This window comes from Cetorhinus maximus, chromosome 1, assembly GCF_964194155.1.
Source record: "Cetorhinus maximus chromosome 1, sCetMax3.hap1.1, whole genome shotgun sequence".
Classification (NCBI taxonomy): domain Eukaryota; kingdom Metazoa; phylum Chordata; class Chondrichthyes; order Lamniformes; family Cetorhinidae; genus Cetorhinus; species Cetorhinus maximus.
The window spans coordinates 19,961,988-19,989,928 of NC_135879.1; the positions used below are offsets into that span (position 1 = coordinate 19,961,988).

Sequence of the window (27,941 nt, forward strand, 5' to 3'; positions counted from 1 at the left end):
AATGTTTCTCATTCAAGACATAATCAGCAAAGTTCAGTGAATGCATCCTGGTTTACCGACTTAGCTTTGTGATTTAATTCAGACTTACAACTTGAAACTTGAATGTCAGTTCTGTGCATTGTAGAGATTTGTTGGAAAATTTGGAACTTTTATAAGGTTAGTAACTTTGAAGCAGTGACAGATACCAATCAGACGTGGTTTTAACGTAGAAACGGAAATGGTGTTACATACCCTGCTTTAGTGATTGACGCAACAAAAGATTTGCTGTGTACAGATGTAGCAGATTCTCAGCTGCTGCCAAGATGAACCTTAATGGTAATTACCTACAGTTAATACTGGCACTGCAGTGCACTCATATCTTGCTTCAAGTAACTGAAGGTAAGTTGTAAGCATTACATTTTCTAAAGTCCAGCCACAATTCAGTTCTGCTACTTAAAACAGTTTATTAACAGAATGTAATTGGGGTGTTATTTATATTAAGTATGTTTGGGTAAATACTGTAATAAACAGCTTCCGTATATTCAAACAAACTCTTTTAAATGTTAATCTTGTAGGTAGGGAATCTTCTTTACATTCTCAGACAAAAGCAGTTGATTATCCTAAATTAATCATTTCTTCCCTTGATAGCGGAACCAAATAGGATTGAAGTCTCTCAATTTCCTTCAGAAATAGAGGCCGTTGAGGGAAAGTCTATCAACATGGAGTGCTCTTGTGAAGGGGATCGACATGTGGAAGGCATCAGGGTAGACTGGAGCAAAGACTCAAAATGGATCATCAATGCAACCAGTTCAAACTGTACTATCAATCCAGTTTACGACAATAGACTCTCTTGCACCATAAACAAAACAAAAGCAAAACTTACAATTAAAAGTATCGCTCAGGAAGATGCAGGATTGTATCTCTGTAAGCTATATATTGAAATACCACCACCAGTTCGAAGAGGCTCTGGAAATGGAACAAAATTAACTGTGCGAGGTAAAGATCCGTTAAAATTATGAATTCCATTTTATCTTACATGGAATGCTCAAATGCTTGCTGTGCAAATATCTTAATTCTCTCTTACCTAGACAATATCTCTGATATTTGAATATAAAAGAACCATCAAGAATCAATTTGTAACAATAGAATCAATAATATAATGTTTATATTATCATCAAATTAATAAATGGTAGCAGTGAGACTCTAGGTCTTGTTAAAGACTTCAAGAACAATAAACTTCATAGTTTCGATTTCACTACCATATACGATTGGCTTAGTTTGGAAAATCATATAAAATTGTGCAAAGGAGTTGACATCTAGTCTATAGGACAAAATGATTGGACATCATATCAGGTCCTAGAATCACTCTATAATGATAGATGTGACACAAAGATGAAAACTGCAAATGTTTTACATCTGAAATAAAAAGGAAGGCACATAACAGAGAAAGACAGATTAATGTTTCAGTGAATACCGTTTGAGTCTTTCCAACAAATTCAGCCTTCATATGCAGTTCAGAATTCACCAAGTGAACTGATGAAATGATTGCACACAGTTAATTTCTTCATAAGCATAAATTTCACATGCTAGTGTGAATGTTTTATTATAATGTTTTATTATAAAAGGCATAGGAACACAGGAACATCAGAACGGGAGCTGGCCATTTATACACTCACTGCTCGTTCTGCCATTGAATAAGATCATGTCTGTTCTTTAACCTAACTCCAGGTACCCACCTTTACTAATGTTTTATTATAAAAGGCATAGGAACACAGGAACATCAGAACGGGAGCTGGCCATTTATACACTCACTGCTCGTTCTGCCATTGAATAAGATCATGTCTGTTCTTTAACCTAACTCCAGGTACCCACCTTTGCCCATATTCCTTAATAGCCTTGGTTAACAAAAATTTATCAACCTCAGTTTTAACATTAATGATTGACCTATCAGCAAATACTGCTTTGGGAAAAGAGTTCCAAAATTCTACCACCCTATGTTTCTGTTTCTATGCTTCATCTTTTACAAGACGAAGTGTTTTCTAATTGCATGACTGATTTTTGACTATGTCTCCTATTCCTAAACTCCCCAATAAGCAGAAATGGTATCTCCAAACCTACTCTACCTGTTCCCCTTAATATCTTGAAAACTTCAATCGAATCACCCCTTAACCTTCTAAATTCCAGGGAATACAACCCCAGTTTGTAAAATCTCTCTTTGTAATTTAATCCTTGGTGTCCAGGTATCATTCTAGCAAATCTATGCTGCACTCCTTCCCCAGACAAGATATCCTTCCTAAGATTGTGATGCCCAGAACAGTTCACAGTATTCTAAATGTGGTCAAATCAGAGTTTTGTATAATTGATGAATGACTTCTACCTGCATGTATCTAGACCACTAGGTATATAAAAGCCAACATTTTATTATCCTTCTTATTTTCTGTACTTGTTCACAACATTTTCATGATCTATATAATTGGACCCCCCAGGTGTCTTTGGACCTCCGCTGTTTCTAGCTTATCAGCGATTTGAATTTATCTTGTTCTATACTTTTTAGGTCCAAAGCGCATGACCTCACATTTGCCAATATTAAAATCCACTTACTACAGTCTTGCCCATTCACGTAATCTACTAATATCTCTTTGTAATTTTATTCTCCCATCTACACTGCTTACAATACTACCTATCTTTGGATCATTGACAATTTTGGATAAGTTTCCATCATTTCAGTCATTACTAAATAGTTGAAGGAGAATAGTTGAGGTCCCAACACAAATCCTTGTGGGACACCACTCATCACAACCTGCCAATTGGAGTATCTGTCCATTATCCTTCCGCTCAGCCAATTTCCTAACCAGGTCAATAACTTGCCTTCAATCCCACGAGCTTCAACTTTCAACTGTTTCTCATGAGAGACTTTATCAAATGCCTACAGCAAAGGAACCTGCTTGGAAACCCTTGGAATACCTAATATCCCAGCCGAAGAGCCAATCTTCTCAGAGCAAAGCTATTGACAAGTGCAGAGAAAAAATACATATGGAAGACAGTTTTCCTGAAATTAATCCACATGCTTTATTTTTGTAATATAACTGTTTAGTAATGTTAAATATCATTTTACAATGTATAAGCCATTTTATTCACTCATGCATTATCGTAAAGTATTAGTATGCAAATGTTTAACACAGAGCCTGTGTTAAAATAGAAGAAATTAAGTTCATGGGAACAAGTTAAGTGTTTGTACACACCTATTTATTCACTGGATTATTGTTAGGACGTAGACGGTTTTAACACAAATGGTTATAGAAGCAGTGACCATAACTTCATTCAAAGGGCAAGTAGATAGTATTTAAAATGGAAGAATATTAAAAACTAAGGGAGGATGGCATGGAATAACATGAGAGTGGCATTTCTAGTTGAAAAGCCAAAGCTGGCACAGGCATAAGGGTCCAATGGCCTCCTCTTCTGCTGAAGTATTATGGTTTTATGATGGTGCTTTGAAAATGTTTAAAGGGAAAAATCAAACACATTTCTTTGAGTGGGTGATGCTTCATTAAATTAAACCTTCCTCATATTGCTCAGACGTTTCAAGTCATCGTCTGATCAACGTTTGCTATTTTACTATGCCTATGGAGAAATCTTGGGAATATAATGAAATCTAATTCAATATATATCTTAATATATACTTCTGGTCTACACACACAAAATTTTCTGACGGTAATACTTTTAATTTATTCTCGGTCTCTTCCTATTTCTCATCCACAAGCTACCTCTCGGTGATATCGTCTAAAGTACAACATCAGACTCCACTTGTATGCTGACAACACTTAGTTCCATCTTACCATCACCTCCTTGGCCCCTTAATTGTGTTTGATTTGTCACACTGCTTGTCCGATGTCCAATGTTGGATGAGCAGAAATTTCCTCCAAATAATTATTGGGAAGACTAAAGCCATTACCTTTGGGCCCAGCCGCAAACTCCATTCCCTGTCCGCTGTTTCCACCCCCAAAAACTATCTTAAACTGGGCAAGACCATTTGCAACCTTGGTGCTGTGTTTGATCCCAAACTGAGTTTCCCACCAAATATCTGCATCATCCCCAGGATTGCCTACTTCCATCTCTGTAGCATTGATAGACTCCTACTTTTCAACGTTCTGTTGAAGGGTCATTGGACTCGAAACGTCAACTCTTTTCTTCTCCACCGATGCTGCCAGACCTGCTGAGTTTTTCCAGGTAATTCTGTTTTTGTTTTTGTTTTAAGACTCCTACTCTCCCTCAGCTCATCTGCAGGTGACACCCTTATCCATGCCCTTGTTACCTCTAGACTTGATTATTCCAATGCTCCTCTTACCGGCCTCCTATCTACCATCATACATAAACTTGTGCTCATCCAAAACCCTGCTGCCCATATCTTAACTCGCTCCAAATCGAAATCACCCAACACAACTGTGATTGCTGACCTTTATTGCTACTTGTTCAACAGTACCTCAGTTTTAAAATAATCATCCTTGCTTTCAAATTTCCCCATGGCCTCAGCCCTCCCTATCCGTGTAGCCTCCTCTAACTTTTGGGATCACGGATGATGACCTCTTGTGCATCCTGGATTTTAATCACTCCGTTTGCAGCTATGAAGTCAGTTGCCTTGGCCTTAAGCTCTGGAATTTCCTCCCTAATCCTCTCCACCTCTTTACCTTTTAAAAAAATAAATAAGTGATTCTACATTATGGACAGATAAGGTGCATTTTGTAGAAGGTACACACTGCTGTCACTGTGTGTCGGTGGTGGAGGGAGTGAATGTTTATGGATGGGGTCCCAATCAAGTGGCTTCTTTGTCCTAGATGTGTCAAGCTTCTTGAATGTTGTTGGAGCTGTACTTATCTAGACAAGTGGAGAGTATTCCATCACACTCCTGACCTGTGCCTTGTAGATGGTTTTGGGGAGTCAGGAGGTGAGTTACTCACCACAGGATTCTTAGCCTCTGACCTGCTCTTGTAGCCACAGTATTTACATGGCCAGTCCAGTTCAGTTTATGGTCTCTAATCTCTCTCTAATCTTTAAAATACTCCTTAAAACCTAGCTCATTTGTTATTTCTCCTGATTTCTCCTTATGTCAGTGTCAAAAATGTTAATATTCATATCGCTCTTGTTAAACACCTGGAAATGATTTACTGCATTGAATGTGCTAAATAGCACTCAAACATATTACAGAGAAACAGTGTAGGAGAGACAGATGATTCCTATTAGGGAGAGAGAAGGAAACAGGAAATTAGTTGGCAAGTAATGCTCACATTCATACATTATCCACCTGCCCACTTTTCCAGTCTGACTGTGCTTTATAGATACAATATGTTTGTTTAAATGTCAACTTCAAGGTCATCAACAAAATAGTAAAGGGAGCAGCTAGAAGAAACCTTTTCATGTGGAGGGTTGTAAGGACATGGAATGCCCCACTTAGAAACATCAATAGGAGTTAAATCCACTGTGGTTCTTAAAAGGACAAACAAGTGGATAAATATTTTTTTTAAATCATTAACATATTTGGCAATTTTTGCTTTGAGCAGCAGTTCTTTTGAGATTGTAAATAGTTTTGTTCAATGATGGTCCATTCATCAATAGTGCTGGTTACACTGTACCGTCAACAGCTTTGTTAGGAAAGCCAAGAAAGGTTTGGTATGCATCCAGACCTTTTGCATTTAACATCATTTTTCATTTTTGCAATTTGAACATTTCCGATGATTTTTTGAAGAGATTGTATGTTTGAATTGGTAGATGTTGCTCATTTTCTGAACTCCACACTGTGGACTGGGACAGTGGGTAGTGTAAAGGGCGGAGAGAGGCAAAAGCTCCTAGAATGTGTTCAGGAGAATTTTCTACAGAAGTACGTGTCCAATCCAACCGGGTTCTTGGAAATGAGGTGGGCCAAATAGATCAAATATCAGCGGGGGAATATTTAGGAGACAGTGATCATTGTATTGTATGTTTTAGGATGATGATAGAAAAGGACGATAGGCAATCCGGAGTAAGAATAATTAACTGGATGAGGGCCGACTTCGATGGGGCAAGAACGGAGCTGGGCCAGATAGACTGGAATGAAAGATTGGCAGGAAAAACTGCAGCTGAACAATGGGCTGCCTTCAAAAAATAATTGTTTTGGGAACAGTCAAGGTATATTCCATCGAAAGGGAAAGATAGGGGAAACAAATCCGGAGCTCCCTGAATGAAAAGGGAGATAGAAATTAGGATAAAAAAGAAAAAGTGCACTTATGACAAGTGCCAAGTAGAAAATATAATTGAGAACCAAGAGGAATTCAGAAGGGAGGTGAAAAAGCATATTAGAGAAGTGAAGAGGGATTATCAGAAAAGACTGGCAGCCAACATAAAGGGCAATCCCAAAGTCTTCTATAGGTATATAAATAGTAAAAGGGTGGTAAAAGGAGGAGTAGGGCCGATTAGGGACCTAAAAGGGAATTTACACATGGATGAAGGGGCCAAGGCTGAAGTATTAAATGAATACTTTGCATCTATCTTTACCAGAGAGGAAGATGCTACCCAGGCATGGTGACAGATGAGGAAACTCTGTCACTAGAAGGGTTCAAAATTGATACGGATGAAGTGTTGAATAGACTGTTGGTATTTAAAATTGACAAGGCACCAGGACCGGATGAGATGCATCCAAGGATATTGAAGGAAGTGAGAGTAGAAATTGCAGGGGCACTGGCCATAATCTTTCAGTCTTCCCTAGACTCAGGGGTAGTGCCTGAGGACTGGAGAATTGCAAAAGTTACGCCCTTGTTCAAAAATGATTGTAAGGATAAGCCCAGCAATTACAGACCAGTCAGTTTAGCTTCAGTGGTGGGCAAGATTCTAGAAACAATTTTTCAGGATAGAATTAGCAGTCACATGGAAAAATATGGGTTGATAAGGAAGAGCCAGTATGGATTTCTAGAGGGGAAATTGTGTTTAACTCACTTGCTTGAGTTTTTTGAACAAGTAACAGAAAAGGTTGATGAGGGTAATGCTGTTGATGTGGTGTACATGGACTTTCAAAAGGCATTTGATACAGTGCTACACGACAGACTTGTGAGAAAAGTTACTGCTCATGGAATAAAAGGGACAGTAGTAATGTGGATACAAAATTGGCTGAAAAATAGGAAGCAGAGAGTAATGGTCAATAGATATTTTTTGGGCTGAAGGAAGATTTGCACTGGAGTTTCCCAGGGGTCGATTTTAAGACCCTTGCTTTTCCTGATATATATTAATAATCTAGATCTTGGTGTGCAGGGTACAATTTCAAAGTTTGAGGATGATATGAAGTTTGGGAGTGGGGGACTGCGAGGAGGATGGTGTGGAACTTCAAGAGGACATAGACAAGTTGGTGGAGTGGGCAGATAGGCGGCAGATTAAGTTCAATGCGGAGAAGTGTGAGGTGATGCATTTTGGTAGGAAGAACATACAAAATAAGGGGTGAAATTTTGAAAGGGGTACAGGAGCAGAAAGACTTGGGTGTATATGTGCATAGATTATTGAAGGTGGCAAGACAGGTGGAGAGAGCAGTTAATAAAGCATATAGTGTCCTGCGCTTTATTAATAGGGGCACAGAGTACAAGAGCAGGTAGGTTATGCTGAAATTATATAGAATACGCGTTAGACCTCAGCTGGAGTATTGTGTACAGTTCTGACCGCCACACTATAGGAAGGATGTGAACACATTGGAGAGAGTGCAGAATGGTTCCAGGGATGAGAGGCTTCAGGGATGAAGGTAGATTGAAAAGGTTGGGACTCTGTTCTACTTGGAGAGAAGAAGGCTAAGTGGAGATTTGATAGAGATGTTCAGAATCATGAGGGGGCTGGACAGAGTAGATAGGGAGAAGCTGTTCCTGCATGAAAAAGGATCAAGAACGTGAGGGCACAGATTTAAAGTGATTTGCAAAAGAAGCAAATATGACGTGAGAAAAAACTTTTTCACACAATGAATGATTCGGATCTGGAATGCAGCACCTGGAAGTGTGGTGGAGGCAGGTTCAATCGAGGCATTCAGGAGGGCATTGGATGATTATTTGAATAGAAACAATGTGCAGGGGTATGTGGAAAAGACAGGGCAATGGCACTAGATCATAATGCTCATTTGGAGAGCCGGTGCAGACACAATGGGCCGAATGGCCTCCTGTGCTGTTAAAATTCTGTGACTCTGTAGTCCTTTTTCTGAGTCTACTTTGTCAGATAATCAGCCTAGCAGACTTCTGCTTTCATTATACCATCACATTTCAATGCTTGGTATGTAGAAATTCAGAAATAGCCCTTATTAAATGTTGACTTGAAATGAAGTACATCAGTCCCAAATTTCTGTGACTGGAATGCTTTCTTTTGCTCTTTGTGTGCTTTATGTCTATATGTATATTGGCTAACTATATCTGCAATTTGTTTGAGATCAGAACAAGTCAATTTTTGCTAAGTTTTTGGATTTTCAGTCTCTTGGTTTTGCTGTTTTTCCTCAGACTGGTAGACACAAAAACTTTCTAACTTTTAAAGAACTATTAGTATTATGGTAACGTGGCCTCAAAATAGCTCTAATGGGCAGCCAGCTGGTGCACCCTGCTGGTCAGCTGTCCATAGTTAAAATCTATCTTTTGGTGAAGGAAAATCCTGCTGGGATCAAACTTTTGCAATGACTGCTCTTTTTCACTTTCTGTTATAATCTCACTCAAGTCTTGTTTATAACATTGAGAGACAGTATACTATGCACATAGTAATGGGGTAATCTTTGTCATTTGTGGCATTTATATAAGGAGGGAATTTTGATTCAATACACCTTCTCTTTCCAGTTCTATATTTGTAAGATAGCCGAGTAGGGCCCTCCACGCATTATGTAAAAAGCACTGTAGGTGAAAAGTTAACTTGCAATCCTCCTCTTCCGATGATATGGGGCCTTCCTCATGCTCTGCCTCTGCAAGTGTCACTCTCCACTAATGTTCTGCAGCATACAGCATATTACGACCCTGCTGGACACCTTTGCAGATGTGTATGTAATGCTCCAATAAGGGTCCTGCCATGTAGGTGACTCTCATTGTACCAATGATGGGGCTACATTTGAGGAAACATCAGTGGAGCTAGGAACCAATTCCTTAGAGGGTAACCCTTGTGACCCAGAATCCATCCACATAACTGAGGATGGGGTGAAAGTGCTGAGGCAGTCTTGACTCTTTGAGTATAAATTGGCAGCTGCCTGGAAAACATGCACATACGGGCAGGAAGTTCTTTCTGTGGTTGCACACCAGCTGAACAATGATGGAATGGTAACCCTTCCTTTGAACCTGTCAGGTTTAACTGTGGGTGCCTTGATGGCACCACGGGTACAGTCAATTACAATTTGGACCTGGGGGAAGTCACCTATTATGGTGAAATCCATTGCCTTCCAAGCTTGTGAGGCTGCATCCGTGGGGAAGCTGATGAAGTCAGTGATCCTTGCGAAAGGACATCTGTGATGGCATGAAAGCAGCAGTGAGCAGCCAACGGAGAAATGTCACGGAGGTCAGCAGCAGAGCCCTGAAATGATCATATGGTCAAGAGGTTGAGGGCCACTGTCCCCTTCAGCGCTACCAGCAGGGCCTGTTGATGAGTTGTTCTAGGTGACAATTTGTCATTAAGGAGAGGACAGATGTCAGTCACAACCTCCCTGGAGAGTTGCAGTTTCCTCCTGCACCGGTGCTCGGACATTTCAGGTAGGTGAGCCTGTTGCGGTCGACCTGGTGCTCAGGGTATTCTCGGCTCCCCCTTCTTGACCTTGGCTCCTGAAGCTTGCCCTCTTGCTGCCCAGGGACTAATTCTCATGCCATGTGATGCTGCCGCTCTGCTGTCTCAATTGCTTGCAGGCGCAAAGGAGCTGCACCCATTTTCAGTGCAGCCTCCTTCCTTTCGATAGAATTTCTGCAAACCTGGCCGAATGCCCCATTGGTGGCATATTTTGGACCTGCCCTTGACTTACCAAGGAGCTCACCCCTGCCTATTCCCCAACAGTGCAACTCCAGCACCTTCCCTGCACTATTCCTGCAAAGATTTGTTTACTTGAACACTTTCCAAACTTTTCCAACCTCCCGGGTTGTTCTTGAATGCATTGTGCTGCCATGGTTTAGACAGTCTTCGGAAATTTGCCTGACATGAAAATCCTGGAGTTACTGGTTCAGCTCTCAACTCAATGGCAATGGCACCACCGTCTTTCATGATGCCGCCCCACCTTTCTTGCACTGATGAAAATGGTCGGCACACGAAATGGGGGTGGGAAATGCCAAATCTGAGTTCCAGCTGGCATTTTTTTCCCACCTGACTCTGTTTGGTCCCGTGTCAAGACTGCAGGGCTATGGGCCCTGACAATAGTCTGGCAATAATACTGCAGACTTGTGCTCCAAAACTTGCCATGCCCCGAGCCAAACTGTTACAGTACAGCTGCAACACTGGCATCTACCTGGCAATGTGAAAAATTGCCCAGGTGTGTCCTGTACACACAAAAGCAAGACAAATCCAATCTGACCAATTACCGCCTCATCAGTCTATTCTCCATCATCAGTAAAGTGATGGAAGGGGTCATCGACAGTGCTATCATGCAGCACTTGCTTAGCAATAACCTGCTCACTGATGCTCCTTTTGGGTTCTGCTAGGTCCACTCAGCTCCTGACCTCATTACAGCCTTGGTTCAATCATAGACAAAAAAAGTTGAACTCCCGAGGTGAGGGGAGAGTGATTGCCCCTGAAATCAATGCAGCAATTGACCGAGTGTGGCATCAAGGAACCCTAGCAAAACTGGAGTCAATGGGAATCAGGGGAAACTCTCTGCTGGTTGTAATCATACCTACCATAAAGGAAGATGGTTGTGGTTGTTGGAGGTCAATCATCTTAGTTCCAGGACATCACTGCAGGAGTTTCTCAGGGTAGTGTCCTAGGCCCAAACATCTTCAGCTGCTTCATCATTGACCTTCCTTCCATCATAAGGTCAGAAGTGTGGATGTTTGCTAATAATCGCACCATGCTCAGCACCATTTGCGACTCCTCAGATACTGAAGCAGTCCATGTCCAAATGCAGCAAGACCTGGGCAATATTTAGGCTTGGGCTGACAAGTGGTAAGTAACATTCACGCCTCACAAGTGCCAGGCAATGACTATCTCCAACAAGAGAGAATCTAACCATTGCACTTTGACATTCAGTGGCATTACGATCACTGAATTCCTTACTATCAACATCCCGGGGGTTACCATTGACCAGAAACTGAATTGGACTTGCCATATAAATACTGTGTTTACCAGAGCAGGTCAAAGGCTAGGATCTTATGGCGAATAACTCACTTCCTGACTCCCCAAATCCTGTCCGCCATCTACAAAGCACAAGTCAGGTGTGTGATGGAATATTCTCCACTTGCCTGGATGAGTGCAGCTCCAACAATACTCAAGAAGCTTGACACCATCCAGGACAACGCAGCCTGCTGGATTGGCACCACATCCAAAAACATTCACTCTCTCCACCACCAATGCACAGTGGAAGTAGTGTGAACCATCTATAAGATACATTGCAGGAATTCACCAAAGCTGTTTAGACAGCACCTTCCAATCCACGAACACTAACATCTACAAGGATAAGGGCAGCAGATAGATGGGAACACCACCACCTAGAAGCTCCCCCCCAAGTCACTCACCATCCTGACTTGGAAATATATTGCTGTTCCATCACTGTCGTTGGGTCAAAATCCTAGAACCCCTTCCCTAACAGCACTTGGATGTACCTACACCACAAGGGCTGCAACTCACCACCCCCTTCTCAAGGGCAATTAGGGTTGGATGACGCCCACATCCCATGAACAAGTAAAAAAAATCGTAGTGGAACAGTGGGTGATGTCATGCCTGCTAGACTTTTACCAGTGAAGCAGAAGGTGTTGGGTGGCCGCAGCTGCCCTTTGGCCAATTGGGGCCATTAAGTGGCCAATTAATGGCCCCTCAAGGGTCTCCTCCCACCATTGCGGTAGTTTACCAGTGGCAGGGGGTGTACATGCCACATAGTGAGGCCCCTGCCTGTGGGGAAGCAGTTCCCATCTGCCCAACAGAGGCCCCTCTCACGCGGACCACTGCCCCCATTTGTTCTGCCCTCAGCCTTACAATCGTGGTACCCCGCCCTGACTTACCCAGGGATCCAGCCTTCATGTTGCTCATCATAGTGAATTGCTGCAGCCCCAGCAGTGGCCACTGTTCCCAGTGGCATTGCCGGGATTGGAGAGGTGTCAGCCATCTGATTGGCTGGCAGCTCTGAGAGGTGGGACATCCTTCTAGTTGGAGTGAAAGCCATGATCTTAGGCACATAACAGCCTGACGACCATAAAATCAGGTTGTGGCTTCCTAGCCATGCGGAGGTGGAGTGGCCCCTGGGCCATCGCTTCTGTAAAAAAAAACTTCCAGCCACCATTTCTAAATTTGAAGTTTTGGACTTTGATATTTATCTTTATAATCATTCATCACTTTACAATTCCTTATCAAATTGATGTTTTATACACAGTTCATCACCAACCTTGCATTTGATTTGATCAACATTATACTCAACTTCTTTAAACTGACCATGGTCCAGCACTACATTGAGTTCTAGAGTCTCAGGTAAAATTAATAATTCTGTTGCTTATTGTTACGTTGTGGCAGATGACGTGTGCCAGGTGGACCAAATCTGCGAGGGAAACTTGGTCACGCTATCACAACGGTTTTGCAATGTGTATTTATTACGAGATGGGTGCACTGAATTCAGACAGCAATAAATCCACAAAGACCTTTAAAGATTTTTTTTAAAAATTTAAAATATTTATTAACGAAATAAAAGATTTCAAGCACATACATAAGACTACAATTACTACTATAATTCCTAAAATTCCCAATTAGCCTGACTCCCAGTTACACTCCCTTTTAAGGCAATGTTCGAAATACATTTTAGATTTAAAACAGACTCAGCATGTTAACAGAATACCCTGGACAATGGAATTCCAAATGGCTTTCCCCAACTCCAGTTTTGTAAGACAGCACACATGCGGAGGCCTGATTAAGGCTTTACACACACTCCTGTTAGATCTGACATAGCCTTCTGACACATAACCTTTCATTCTCCTTTATATATGTTTCTTTCTTTTTAATATGTAAATTCTATTCTTCCATATGTCTTTGAAATTGTATCTTCCTCATAACATAAAAACTTTCATGGTGCCAATATTGCCAGTAACCTTTGGGAAAAATAAACACATTCCTTAGCCTTGCATATCTGGCTAATTGTAAACAGACAGGCATCCCTTTGAAATCCAAATATCCATTCATTTATCTAAAAATGCAAATTCCCTTCATGCCTTACATGCCAAGCCAGCATTCATATTTGCTCATTAGCATGCTAAGCACTTAGCTTCTTTTGATGATTTAAAGCTTGCAGTCTACTTGACTACAAAATGCAATTAAATCATACACAGACCCAACTACACTTACCCCCATAAACCTACTTCACAATAGACCAGAAAAATATTATGAAAAAAAATGTTAGTTTATTGACTCTTATCTTGAGGCTGAATGTCCATTCAGCATAATTTCATGGCTAAATTACACTCATGTAATAGCATTTGTGTTCTCAGACTGCTCTACCATTCTATGAACTTTATTTTAAATTCTTTTATGAGGGTGATGCTGGTTAGGCTTTGCAGTCCTATTAATGTGGTGCAATTTCACACCCACTCAAACTCACCTCCTTAACTTGAGTACAGAATTTAGGCTGACAATTCATTCAAGTACTAAAAGTGCTGCCATTTGGTTGAGATGCCAAACTCAGGGTGAAATTCAAAATCCCATGGCAGTATTTAAAGATGAGTAGGAGATCATGTTCCTATATCCTGGGCAAAATTTAACCCTCTCTATTAGGTTAGATAGGTGGTTGAAGCAATGGGATAAGAAAGGGATTTAGGAACAAGGTTGCTCTACTGCATTTGGACTGCTACTTGTATGGAAGATAAATGCCAACTAGTTGGCCCAAATAGCCTGTTTCCGTGCTGCAGTTTCTATATTAATGTTCCTTTTAATAGACATTTTTTTCCTATCATGTGAATGACCACAATGCTTACAGTTTATTATCTATGGTTGACCAAGTTGATCTGATTTGTTTTTCCATTGTATGAAGTGGCAGCTCTACTGCACTCAAGTTGCCTACCGTACTGCAAGTATTGGATAGATGTTGTGGCTATATCTACATAACTTCTAGTCGTCTGCTTTCTGTAAACATGAACTTGTTTGTTTTCAGTAATCCGATTCTGCTGTGATCTTTAGGTGTGATAACACTGTGTGACTGATTGATGGGGGTCAGTTAGATGAGGGCTAATGCGTGGATAAGTTGGATTGTGACGACATAAGATAATCTTGATGGGTGACTGGTCCTTTTCTGACCTTCGTTTTCATTTGCCTGTATGTCTGTAATTCTTTCCTCAACAAGGCAGTTTAACAGCAACAGCCTTTTGTTTGTAAGATTATTTCACATAGACAGTGTTTTCTCCTTGAACTTGAAACCTGGTATTAAACATGTCTTTTGTGTATATGGGGATCGTTACAACCTAACCTGCCAGGAAAATAAAATTAAGCAGAGTGTAAACTGGGAAGCCAATCCAATTTCATCAGTTTCCCACTGGGTGCATTAAGTTAAAATTATATTTCAGCCATGTTGACTATTCCTCAACCTCACCCATTAATATCTTTGGTTTCTATTGATTCTCTCCATCACCATATATACTATACACCTGCATCACTTCCTCATCTATCACATGCCGGCTTTAATTATTTTGGATTCCTTGGCTCATTGTGTTGCAAACACTTCAAATTCTGTTTCCATTTTTTTTCATTCTTTTATGAGGTGTGGGTATTGCTGGCAAGGCTTTGTTGCTCATTCCTAATTGCCCTTGAGAAGGTGGTGCTGAGTGGCCTTGAATCGCTGTAGCTCATTTAGAGTAGGTATGTCATTAATGTTGTTAAGGAGGGTGTTTCAGAATTTTGACTCAGCAACAGTGAAGGGACAGAGATATCCTTCCAAGTTAAGAAGGTGTCTGACTTGGGGGCTGTGGTGTTCCCATGAAATTGCTGCCCTTTCCTTCTAAGTGGTAGAGATCATGGGTTGGGAGATGCTGTTGAAGGGGCCCTGGTGAGTTGTTGCAGCGCATCCTGTAGATGGTACACACTGCAACCGCTGTGTGCCGGTGGTGGAGAAAGTGATGTTTAAGATTGTGGATGGCGTGCTGATCAAGCAGATTGCTTGTCCAGAGATGCTGTTGATCTTCTTAAATGTTGTTGGACCTGCATTCATCCAAGCAACTGGAAAGTACTCCATCTTATGCTTATAAATGGTAAAAAGGTTTGTGGAGTCAGCAGGTGAGTCACATAACAGCATTCCCAGCCTATGACCAGCTTTTGTAGCCACAGTAATTTTATAGCAGGTCCAGTTAATGTTTATGGTCAATTATGACCCAAGGATGTTGGTGCTGGGGATTACAGCAATGGTAATCCTATGGAATGTCAAGAGGAGGTGGTTAGACTGTTCCTTGTTGGAGACGTCATTGCCTAACCTTGTGTGTGGCATGAATATTACTTGCCACTTATCAACCCAATCTGAATGTTGTCCAGGTCTTGCTACATGTGGACATGGACCACTCCATTATCTGAGGAATTTCTCACAATCTCTCTAAATTTCTGTGACTTTATTTTTGTTTCAGTTGACCTGGGTGCTTAAAACTTCCACGCCATCCCCATTCTATCATCATGCAATGATTTGTGGCCTAAGAACCCCACACGAGAGTTGTTGCAGAGCACTCACTGTGCTTACTTTTCTCACGTTTAAATTCCACATCCCATTTTCTCCTTCTGCGCCTCTTCCATCTCTCTGACTTTGTGGCATTTCTTCTTGTGCGTCTTTTTTGTGGATGGCACGTAGCTGAGTAGTTCTCCATATTGTCACTAAGATAAAGGCAAAACACTGCGGATGCTGGAAATCTGAAACGGAAACAAAAAGTGCTGGAAAAACTCAGCAGGTCTGACGGCATCTGTGGAGAGAAAGACAGAGTTGACGTTTCGAGTCCATATGACTCATCTTCAGAACTTCTGAACTATTGAATGGCGGAGCAGGCTTGGTGGGCTGGATGGTCTACTCCTGCTACTATTTCTTGTATTCTTGGGATCTTGAATGTAACTTATTAAATTTAATTCCATACATCCAATGATGGAAACAGTTATAGAGTTTAACAGTATTGGAGGCCTAAATTACCATCAGTACAATTGGAATGATTAACCTAAGGTACTTCTGCTACAGCTGTTTGTTCGTTCTCTCGCAACACTGGGCTCAAGAACTCTAATGCTCGTTCCTCCAATAATGTCAATGTTCACAATCTAATAAGAATTAATTATTTTAAATTGTCACAAATTGAGAATGATCAAAAGTATATTATAGTTAATTATAATTCTTGGAATATCATAATATTCAAAAGATGTGTTCACACAGCTTGTAATTAAAAACTCATTTTATTCCTTCTTGACAGATGGGGCTACAGTTTAGGTGTCTTACATTTCATTTGATAATTTTGAAATCTGTTGGATAGCTTGAATGACCATAGGAGAATACTGAATTGTATGATCTGCAAACCCAGAGGCCTCTGAAACTAAACCAATGTGATTTCTTCTGTGCCAAGGTTCAGGAAATGTTAACTCTCACTTATTATTTTGTCAATTAATTATGCTGTTCAAAATGTTAATCCAGATATCCAATTCAGATTTGGAACCTGTGTCTGCTTCCAATAAAGCATTATTTTCTCTTCAATTTTTATAGCCAAGAACAAAGCTAACAATAGGCCTGAGCTGGGAGCTTTGTTACTGTTGGTGATATTGGTTGCTGTAATTTTATATTACAAGAAACGACAGAAAAGTCAGAGAAATTCAATGATGCCAGGTATGTAACTACTAAGCATTTCTTAAAAGCAAAATATGAATTCCAAACTAAAAAACAGTGAACTGATGGGTCACAATTGTATTCAGGTTCGCAGCACAGAAAACAAATGCATTTGCATGGTGCAAATTAGGGCACTTCTCTTCTCTTTCCCCTTATTTGTCACAACACCTTACTTTTACTACAAGCGCACAACAAATGAAAGTGTGCTGTCTGAATTTGGTGCCTGCATTGGGCTAAGTGCTCACATTAATGTAGTATACATTCCCTATCTATTGGCCAATGTTCTGCAGAGAAGTATTTGCATAATTTATAAATGATCATTACTTTACATTTCAAACATGTACCAGCCTGTGGATGTGCAATAAAGGACAGGATAGAACCCATAGATCTGAACCTCTCTCATGGGCATTTCGTTGTGCACTAACTCAGCTTGTGCTGCAACCCTTTGTTCATTCAAACAATACCTAGTCATCTGCTAGGATATTCCTCGGAACTGTTCTTGCTCCATTGCTGTAACCTCGGCAGAAGTGCGGTATAAATCTCATTTACATAAGTAAATAGGAATTCCACCACACTTCTGGCAAAGTAATAGCAGCGGAGTGGGAAAAGGTCTAACAAAGCAACCATCCATTGTCACTGAAATACAGTAGTACTTTTTTAAAAATGCTGTATCTATTCCTGCAATATGTTACAAATTCTAATTTTTTGATGGTTATTGACAGTTGTTAAAATTGGTTTAATTTCAGATGTGAATGGTTCCATGTTCTTCTCTTTTGGATGAATTTAATTCCAGTGTTCACCTTTCTTAACTTGAGTTTTCCTGAGACTCATAACCTTGCTGGCTTGGCTTAAATAGTGTTGTTGATTAACATTTTACTTATCAAAGTTAAACCATTTGGATTTTATTTATTTTGAGTGTGAAACACTGTTTATTCATCAAAAAATTAAATGATGAAATGTATCAGAGTTTTGATCTACTCACAATTTCTACCGATTCCTAACATTGCTGGATGGGAGTTAAATATCCATGGGCTAACCTTGCTCCAATGCCATAACATTTGGTGGAGTTACTGCAGGAGAGCACGAAAGTCTGTGGTCTCTAGTCGATATCAATTTTAATTTTTTTCGTTCTTTTCAATATTTTTCTCTTTCTCGGTGCCACAAAGTCTGCTTCAATGGCGTAATGTGGACTCCAATCTTTCCCACAGTGTTATTGCTACTCGGTAACTGGCGGCTAGACATGCACTTATATCTGGACTACAAGTGGAATTTTCCGTCACCTCTGGCCTTGGGTGTCATGATGGGCGTGTGTGGACAATAAGGTGGGAAGGCCAAAAATCAGTTTCACACCGCCGTGAAACATGTTTGCAACCATCTGCTCTGCCCGTCAAGGGATGTCCACGTGTCCCACCACCGGACGTCGGGAATTTCATTGTAATACATCTGGATGGCAATATAAGCCCAGCTTGCCAGAATCATACCCCCACGCTGGATTATCCGAGTTACGACAATGTGTTTCACAACAGCACTTGTAAGGCGTGCGCCTGGCGAGCTGCACTTCGAGGGGAACTCGGAGGTGAGTGCACAGTAATGTGGCGCAGCGTTCGCCAGGGTCGCCTGTTGGAACTCAAGTTGAGGCACCACATATTCAGGTTTGAGGCAACACAGGGGCCTGAAAATACCGCCAAATGCTCCAGAGCTCTTTGCTATCAGACACAGACTGCAAACTATTGAGCGTTTTAGTGGACTGCAGAAAAGCTGGATGACTGGACACGTTTGTACAATCTCCTTGCTAAAGCTGGCCATGGAGCAGTCACTGCTGGGGGTGCTCACAGCCCATTGATTGTCATCATCCCGGTTTGGACCAGCATCCCCCATGGTTCAAGCTTGCAATGCGGGTTAGGAGAATGCCTGCTCCTGAGCTGAGAGCACAGCATGCAGTCCAGGGGCCGAAGCTGCCGCCAATTGGTCAGGTGGAGTGGGATGGAGGTGGGTGGGTTTTGGGCAGCCATGCAGCACACTAAACTCTGGCCATCCAAGTGGTGGCCAGCACTCTCTGGGGTGCATTAAGGGGCCTTCAGACTTAACCAAGAGAGGTTCTTAGAGCACCCAAGCTAACACACACATCTCTTTCATCCTGCAGGAGGAGTACATCAGGAGCATGGAGCTTGGTATCCTAGTTGTATGCCTCATGGCGTACAGAGAGCAGAGACGAAGGAGAGGACAGCGACGGAGATGCCTGGCTGGGCAGAGGGGGTAGCACCACCCTCAGGTAGAAAGGACGGCTGGGGCTCCTGCTCACTCAGCTGAAGAGCCACAGTGAGCCATCGCTGTTCGGTACCTAGCTAGACTCAGTGTCTATCGACGCCACCTTTCATTCCTGCAGATGACCGAGAACCAGTATCGCTGAAGACTGTGCATGTCTGGAGAACTGGTTGGTCACATCTGCCACCTGCTGCAGGATTTTGCGCCCAGGGGATATGGAGGGCATCCACTGCCAGTAGCTGTGAAAGTTACCACAGTGCTCAATTTTTACACCAGTGGCTCCTTTCAGGGCTCCACAGGTGTCCTCTGCGGATATCGCAAGCCTCCACCCACAAATGCATCCATGAGGTCACAGGCTTCATCACAGGCACAACTTTGTGCATTTCGCCAGGAACCAAGAGAGCCAAGATGCAACACACTGGAATTTGCCCAGATCTCAGGTTTCCAACAGGTGCAGGGTGCCATTGACTGCGCTCACATGGTGCTCAGATCTCCATAGCAACAAGAAGTCAACTATGTCAACTGCAAGGGCTTCCACTCACTGAATCTTCAGCTGGCGTTTAACTACCACAAACGCATCCTGCGGGTCTGTGTGCTGTCCCTAGGCAGCGTTCATAACCCCTACATCCATATCAGGTCCCAGATCCCTGACATCTTCCAGGGTCCACAGAGGCTGCAGGGTTGGCTCTTTGGAAATAAGGTCTACCCGCAGAGGACATGGCTGATGATGCCCGTGCTGGCGACAGTGCGCATACCCTCTGTGATAATGCTCCTGTCATGGAGACGTGGCGGAGGCCCTAATAGTCACTCGATTCCAGGAGGATGATGACGACATACAGTGAGGATATTCCATAGATCTTCACATTGCTTCTGTGAAAATCTGACTCCTGTCTGGTTGAGGGCAGCATGCTTGCACTTTGTGATCAGGGTCATATCATGGAGACGCAGCCGTGAAACTTTAAATGCACCTGACCCCTTCAGGAGCACACCGTCCTCGGACACAGATGCTGAAGAGATGGGGGCTAGCCCCACCTCAAATGTGCTGAGAGCACACAGAGAGAATGACAGAACACTGTGAAGTCTGCACACAACATTCTGGCAGCAATGACAAGCACCATCGCGGTGCAGGCATCACTAATGTGTTCAGTAAGTGTGATGCTCACCATCGCTTTGGTCTGAAGGTTACACACTGCACAGGGAGGAGGCCTGGACTGAGACTCCTGCCTTTATCTTGTACAGGAGTTAAAATTTCACATCTGAGCGACATGAACGCTGCTCATCATAACGAGGAGCCATAGGCAAGGAGACATTCTTGGAAGTTAATTTACAATAATGAACATTATGTACATGTGATTAACACCAGTGCCCAGGCTGTACAACTGTGCCTTCTTAACCTTCCTACCCCTGCCGCTAAGTCTTGGTGCTCCCCACCCATCCATAGCAAGAGGTGCAGGCAGCCTGCTGACTACTACGCCCTGCCTGTGATGATCTTGATGGGTGCCCTCTGGACCTGGAGGGCCTTGGCCTACTTTCAGGGTCCTGCTGTGTGGCAACGACACCCTCCTCAACTTGTAGAGCTGGAGCTTTTGGGGTCACTGGAAGAGGGGAGTCAAATGGGCCGGACACTCCCGCAGTCACCTGGGTGGATGGCCCTGTGGTGTGCACCTGCTGATCTTCCTCCTTTTGGGTGCCTGAGGGCCCTTGGCTGACTCATTGAGGAGAAGGGGAAGCTGGAGTGAGATCGAGCTGCCCTGCACCCCTGTCGCATTGATACCATTGGAAGCCAACTATGGCGTCAGTGATGGAGTTCAGCCCACGTAGCAGTGCAGGACCAATGTCCTGGACCAAGGTCTCCATGGCGGCTGCCACCCTACCAGTGTTGCCCTTGGTGCATTGGCATGCTGGCGCTATCACCTCAGACTGAAGGCGGATGGGACTCCTCCAATGTGCCTTGTGATCTGAAGAGTGCAGCGGACATCCCTTCCTGATGTTCCCGGGCTTGCCTTTGCAGCTCCAGCTGAGGTATGACCAAGTCCAGAGGCTCCTCATCTGACTCGGGCTGAGAAAATTTCTGGCCTTCAGCAGTCCTCCGAGTGTCAGAAACCTAGGAAGTCCCTTCCACCGCCTTCTGTGGATCAGAGAGTGTGATGCACTCACCAGATTGTGACCCTGAGGCTACTCTAGAACTAGGTCCCACCGAGGTGTGTGTCTCTGCACTGGTAAAGGGTGTGGGTGAGCGCTGTGACGGGTCTTCAATTGGGGTTTCAGCAGATTCCTCTTCCGGGATATCTTTAGGGCTTGTTTCGAGAACATGGGCTGTGGATCTTTGCAGAGTATAATCTGCCAGATAGGTCTTTAAATGACTCCCTAGAATCCCACAGTGAACTATTTTGAAGTACACATTGAACAAATATTTTTGAGCCTGTCTACACAGTAGAACACACAAGTTACATACCAGTAATAGAAGGTAACCAAGAGGCTAATAAGAGTGAGGAAATTAAGTTGGTAATTATTAGCAGAGAAAAAAATACTAGAGAACTTAAGGGACTAAAATCCAACAAATCCCCAGGATCTCATGGCCTACATCCTGGGGTTCTAAAAGAAATAGTTGCAGAAATAGTTGGTACGCTGGTTATTATTTTCCAAAATTCCATGGATCCTAGAATGTCACTGTGGATTGGAAGTTAGCAAAGGTAACACTGCTGTTCAAGAAAGGAAGGAGATAGAAAACGGAAATCTACAGACCAGTTAGCCGGTCATCAGTTGTTGGGAAGTGCTGGAATCTGTTATTAAGGAAATCTTAAGAATGCCCTTAGAAAAGCATAGGATGTCAAAGACAAAGTCAGCATGCTTTTACAAAAGAGACATTGTGTTTGCAAATTTATTTAAGATGTTTGTGGATTTACTAGTAGGATAGAAAAAAGGGGACCAGTAGATGTAGATTTCCAAAGGCATTCAATAAGGTGGCACACAAAATATTACTATGCAAGTTAGGGACTTATGGAGTTAGCATGAATAAAGGACTAGTTAATGGCAGGAGGCAAAGAGCAGGGGTCAACTGGTCATTTTCAATCTATATTGATGACTTAGACAAAAAGACAGAGAGTAATGTATCTAAGTTTGCTGATTATATAAAGCTAGGTGGGAATGCAAGCTACATGGAGGACACAAAGAAAGTGCAAAGATATATAGACAGGTTAAGGGAGTGTGCAATAAGGTGGCAGATGGAGTATAATTTGGGGAAGAGTGAGGTTATTCACTTTGATCATAAGAATAGAAAAGCAGAATATTTTTTAAAAGTCATGAAACTTGTCGTATTTATACTCAAAGAGACGTAGGTGTGCTCATACAAGGAACGCCGAAAGGTCACAAACAGATATAACAAGCAATTAGGAAGGCAAATAGCATGTTGGCCTTCATTGTAAAGGGATTGGAGTACAAGAATAAGGAAGTCTTGCTACAATTGTGCAGGACTTTGGTTAGACCACACCTGGAGTACAGTACATCTGGATATTCTTGCATTGGAGGTGGTACTGCAAAGGCTCACTAGGTTGGTTCCTGCATTGAGGAGGTTGTCCTATGATGAAAGATTGAGCAAATTGGGCATCTGGAAGTTAGAAAGGTGATTTTACAGAAATATACAAGATTCTGAATGGGCTTGACAGGGTATAGACCCTGGGAGGTCGTTTGCCCTGGACTGGTAATCTAGAACATGGGTCACCACTGCAGGATAAGGAGATGGTACTTTAGGACTGAGATGAAGAGAAATTTCTTCACACAAAGGATTGTGAATCTTTGGAATTCTTTACCCAAGAGGATTGTGGATGCTGCATTATTATATGTATTTAGGGTGAGATAGACAAATTTTAAGCCTCTTGGGGAATCAAGGGATATGTGGAGCAGGCAGGAAAGTGGAGATGAGACTGAGGATTGGTCATGATCGTAACAAATGGTGGGGCAAGCTCGAGGGCTGTATGGTCTGTATGGTCCTGCTCCTATTTCTAATGTTCTTAATACTGAATAATTAGGGTTTTGCACCATTTAGCTTATTGTCTGTTTTGTGTATTAACATGGATAACATATCCTTTGGTTTCCTTTGTCCCCTTTTAAACGCCAGCTGATGCTGTGAGAGAAGAGATCCATGAAGAAAACCATGAGGATGAAGGAAATGAGGAGAACTCATCTTCAAGAGGCCCATCTCAATGGGTATGTTACAGAACCAAAAGTCAATTCAATTATATTACCAATTTCCTAGGGTCATGTGGATCCATTAAGAATGAAATGGTTAGTAAATCCATAAACCTTGATTAGCTTAAAAAAGGGCAAAATGGACCCTTAACTCATTCACCTTAACTTTTAATCAAAATGTCACTTAAAGATTTACATCCAGGTGCTTTTATATTAATTTCTGGGAGCATGAAAGCCAGTATTTGTTGCCCACCTTGAGAAGATGGTAGTGATCTAGACTAGGTAGTTATTTGATGCCTAGGTTTTGTTTTGTGGAACTGTTTTATATTAGCCAGTAGAAATCATTCTAATATTTATACCACCAACTACACTTCAGAAGACCAGTATACTAATGAGTAAATGAGCCATTTCCTGCCAAAGTCAAATAAGTCAAACAACAAAATCATGAATTAGCATTTCTTTATTTACACTTAAGTTAATCCATTTGCAGCAGTTTGGTTTAAAACATTAAATAGTACACAAGGTGTTATAATTATTAACTGATGGAATCAATAAACCTAAGTTTGCAAAGATTATGCAGACCACCATTAATTAGCATCAGCTAGGGCCTACCTAGTACAAACTAAGTTCAATTCCAAAATTAGCATAAAGTTGACTTGGTTAACTTACAGTTAGACACCTGGTACAGTTGACAAGTTAACAGATTTGAATAGCAAGTCTATTGGATATGCTAAAAATATAGAGTTAGTCAGCTTATTACTGAAGAGCTCTGGACATTTTCGTATTGAATCTTGGATGATTCTCACCCATCTGGGTCAGTACAGTAGAGGTTGTTGACTGGCTTCCCTTGCTCATGTTGGTCTCCTGAGACAACATGCTGAATCTTCATTTTCTCTTGAGCATTCTGTCAATTTGGTATAGATATACCTTATATGTGGCTATATTTGGTTGAACGCTAGTTCAGATTTCATTTCCATTATTCTTAGGAAAACCTCACTTACATACAAGTGACACACTTAAACAAACATCTATATCTGAATGGCTTCTAAACCTTTCATTAGATCCTTCAAATATTCCCCTCTGACCTCAGAAGAACACCACTACTGCATTTCCCACAGTAACTACCCTTGTGACTTCTCTAAATGCAACTGATAAGTTAATAACCACAGCTTCATACTGTGAAAGGGCAACTGTTAGAAACTGGAATAAAAACAGAAAATGCTGGAAATACTGAGCAGGTCTGGCTGCATATGCGGAGAGAGGGGCAATGTTAATGTTTCAGGTCCTGACCTTTCATCTGAACTGGAAAATGTTAGAAATGTAATAGGTTTTAAGCAGGTAGAATGGGGAGGGTGAGAAAAGGACAAAAGGGAAGGTCTGTGATCGGGTGGAAGATGGGAGAAATTAAATTACAAAAGAGTTAGGGGCACAAAGCCAAAATGAGTGGGAATGGGACAAGTAAAGAAACAAAAGATGGGTCCAGAGGAGGTGTGAATGACAGAATAATGAAGAGCTACTGTGTGAGAACAGAAAAAAGAAATCAAAGTTAAGAGTAACACATGCAAAGAAAAGGAGACAAAATGGCGGGGTGGGGTGGTTTGGTGGCAGAGATTACCAGTTTCCGCCCTATCACAGACTTTCCCTTCTGTTGTCTTTCCACCAAAACCCATTTCACCTCTTGGAAAGCTATTACATTTCTAATACAAAAACAAAAATACCTGGAAAAACTCAGCAGGTCTGGCAGCATCTGCGGAGAGGAACACAGTTAACATTTCGAGTCCGAATGACCCTTCAACAGAACTAAGTAAAAATAGAAGAGAGGTGAAATATAAGCTGGTTGAAGGGGGGGTGGGGGTGGGGTGGGACAAGTAGAGCTGGATAGAGGGTCAGTGATAGGTGGAGATAACCAAAAGATGTCACAGACAAAAGGACAAAGAGGTGTTGAAGGTGGTGATATTATCTAAGGAATGTGCTAATTAAGGGTAGAAAGCAGGACAAGCAAGGTACAGATAGCCCTAGCGGGGGTGGGGTGGGGTGAAGGAATCGAAAAAGGCTAAAAGGTAGAGATAAAACAATGGATGGAAATACATTTAAAAATAATGGAAATAGGTGGGAAAAGAAAAATCTATATAAATTATTGGAAAAAAAGGGGGAGGATCTGAAAGGGGGTGGGGATGGAGGAGAGAGTTCATGATCTAAAATTGTTGAACTCAATATTCAGTCCGGAAGGCTGTAAAGTGCCTAGTCGGAAGATGAGGTGCTGTTCCTCCAGTTTGCGTTGAGCTTCACTGGAACAATGCAGCAGGGCAAGGACAGACATGTGGGCATGAGAGCAGGGTGGAGTGTTGAAATGGCAAGTGACAGGGAAGTCTGGGTAATGCTTGCGGACAGACTGAAGGTGTTCTGTAAAGTGGTCACCCAGTCTGCGTTTGGTCTCTCCAATGTCGAGGAAACCGCATTGGGAGCAACGAATGCAGTAGACTAAATTGAAGGAAGTGCAAGTGAAATGCTGCTTCACTTGAAAGGAGTGTTTGGGCCCTTGGACAGTGAGGAGAGGGGAAGTGAAGGGGCAGATGTTGCACCTTCTGCGGTTGCATGGGAAGGTGCCGTGGTGGTGGGGGGGCGGGGGGGGGGGGGTGGTTTTGAGGTGTAGGGGGTGATGGAGGAGTGGACCAGGGTGTCCTGGAGGGAACAATCCCTGCGGAATGCCGCCGGGGGGTGAAGAGAAGATGTGTTTGGTGGTGGCATCATGCTGGAGTTGGCGGAAATGGCGGAGGATGATCCTTTGAATGCGGAGGCTGGTGGGATGATAAGTGAGGACAAGGGGGACCCTATCATGTTTCTGGGAGAGGAAGGTGTGAGGGCGGATGCACGGGAGATGGGCCAGACACCTTCACCTCTCTTCTATTTTTACTTAGTTCTGTTGAAGGGTCATTCGGACTCGAAACGTTAACTGTGTTCCTCTCCGCAGATGCTGCCAGACCTGCTGAGTTTTTCCAGGTATTTTTGTTTCTGTTTTGGATTTCCAGCATCCGCAGTTTTTTGCTTTTATCTTATTACATTTCTAATGTTAGGTTGCAATGACAGGCTGTGATCTGAAATGGAACTCTGTTTCTCTCTCCACAGATGCTGTCAAACCTGAGTATTCCCAGAATTTTCTGTTTTTATTTCAGATTTCCAGCATCCACAGTATTTTGATTTTGTATTAGGAATTAGTCTGAGATTGCCCCAAACCTAGCTAACAGGAAGAGAATACCTTCATCCTATCACTCGTGAACTTCGTGGACTAGAAACCGTGTTACAAGAAAAGACAGGGCAGTGTGGTGGCACTGTCCAGATCGCTCAATTCTTCATTTTTAACTTTGTTGATGCAATTTGAACAACTCAATGCCTGATGCAAACGGGAATCGCCAATTACCTTCATAATTTAAAGGCTTCATGCCATGTTCTAAGTTTCATGGAAAATTACAATCCATTTTAGAAGAGCTTGAGGTGCCAAAGGTTTACACTCGTAAACACATAACTGCCTTAGGTTGATAAATCTCTCCCATTGATTAGGAATGAGGGTGAATCCAACATTCCTTGTTTCCTCAGTAACACATTGGAAAAGATTGTGGTTGGTTAGGTGATTATCTTAGAGAGTTCCATTCAACTAATAAATAATTCCTTGTCTTTTTCAGGTAGCCTCATCGTTGTATGAATCTTTTGACTACTTTGCAATCAAAGGTGGAAACAACGGAATCAGTTGCAATGTCTCAAATAGTTGAATCCTGCGTTATGCGAAAGGAGAAAAGTATTTTCAAAATAAACTTTGCTTGTATTTTAACTTTTTCAAAATTTCAGTAAGACTGAAAGTCATCAGCTGCTCTCTGACTGGAAGCTATGCTGTGAGGGGAAAGAACCCTGCCATGAGTTAGCAGAAGCTGTGTCAGATGGTATGGGCTGCTGGAGCACCAGTGTTAAACACCATGGATCAGAGGAACAAAGAGTTGATTTCCCCACTCTGTTGCTTTTCTGCTGTCAGCTGTTTTGTGGAGTGAGGCACTAAATGGTGCAGAAGCATATTCCCAGGGGGCGTTTGGGAATGGAATGGATACAGACTCTCAGCTGCAGAAGGTCGGTTGCCTGGGGAGACTCGTGAAAGAGAAAAGTTGGTGGGGGATTGGTGGGGGGAGAAAAGTGGTTCATACCATCACTAGAGGTTAACATAAAACCAAACTCAAGTGATTTTGTGAAAAGAGTGTACCCAAAATTTTTTGCCTTTCACAGTTTGGCCTTTAATTCAAACATGATCATGGAATCTATCAACACAGTGCTGTGGTGTTTGAGCTGTAATGTAATACAATGGAAAGTTGCAGTGCCCTACCTGAGTTTTTGTTCTAAGCGGTGCTGTTGCAGGATGGTCTCCAAGCCATCATTGAAGCCCAGAGACAGTGAATTGTCCTCCTGAGGAAAGGAAATCAATGAGAAAATTTCAACATTATATTCTTAAGCATGTCCTAATAATTGATGAATAGCAGCATTAAAAGTCATCACCTTA

General features: G+C 42.2%; 1 protein-coding gene across 1 annotated transcript; it reads left to right on the forward strand.

Annotated features, from left to right (window-relative positions):
- The first annotated feature begins 239 nt into the window (after positions 1-239).
- On the forward strand, positions 240-27,941 carry LOC144681870 (uncharacterized). Its single transcript, XM_078544006.1, has 5 exons — positions 240-378; positions 628-975; positions 16,829-16,948; positions 23,331-23,419; positions 27,082-27,941. The coding sequence occupies exons 1-5, from the start codon at positions 303-305 to the stop codon at positions 27,166-27,168; spliced, it is 720 nt and encodes a 239-aa protein (XP_078400132.1). The 5' UTR covers positions 240-302; the 3' UTR covers positions 27,169-27,941.

What these genes read in the sequence shown, in the direction of transcription:
- LOC144681870 (XM_078544006.1), top strand. Translation starts at nt 303, where the DNA reads ATGAACCTTAATGGTAATTACCTACAGTTAATACTGGCACTGCAGTGC. An exon ending in CTTGCTTCAAGTAACTGAAG is followed by an intron (nt 379 to 627) that starts GTAAGTTGTAAG and finishes TTCCCTTGATAG; the next exon opens with CGGAACCAAATAGGATTGAA. An exon ending in GAGAAATTCAATGATGCCAG is followed by an intron (nt 16,949 to 23,330) that starts GTATGTAACTAC and finishes TTTAAACGCCAG; the next exon opens with CTGATGCTGTGAGAGAAGAG.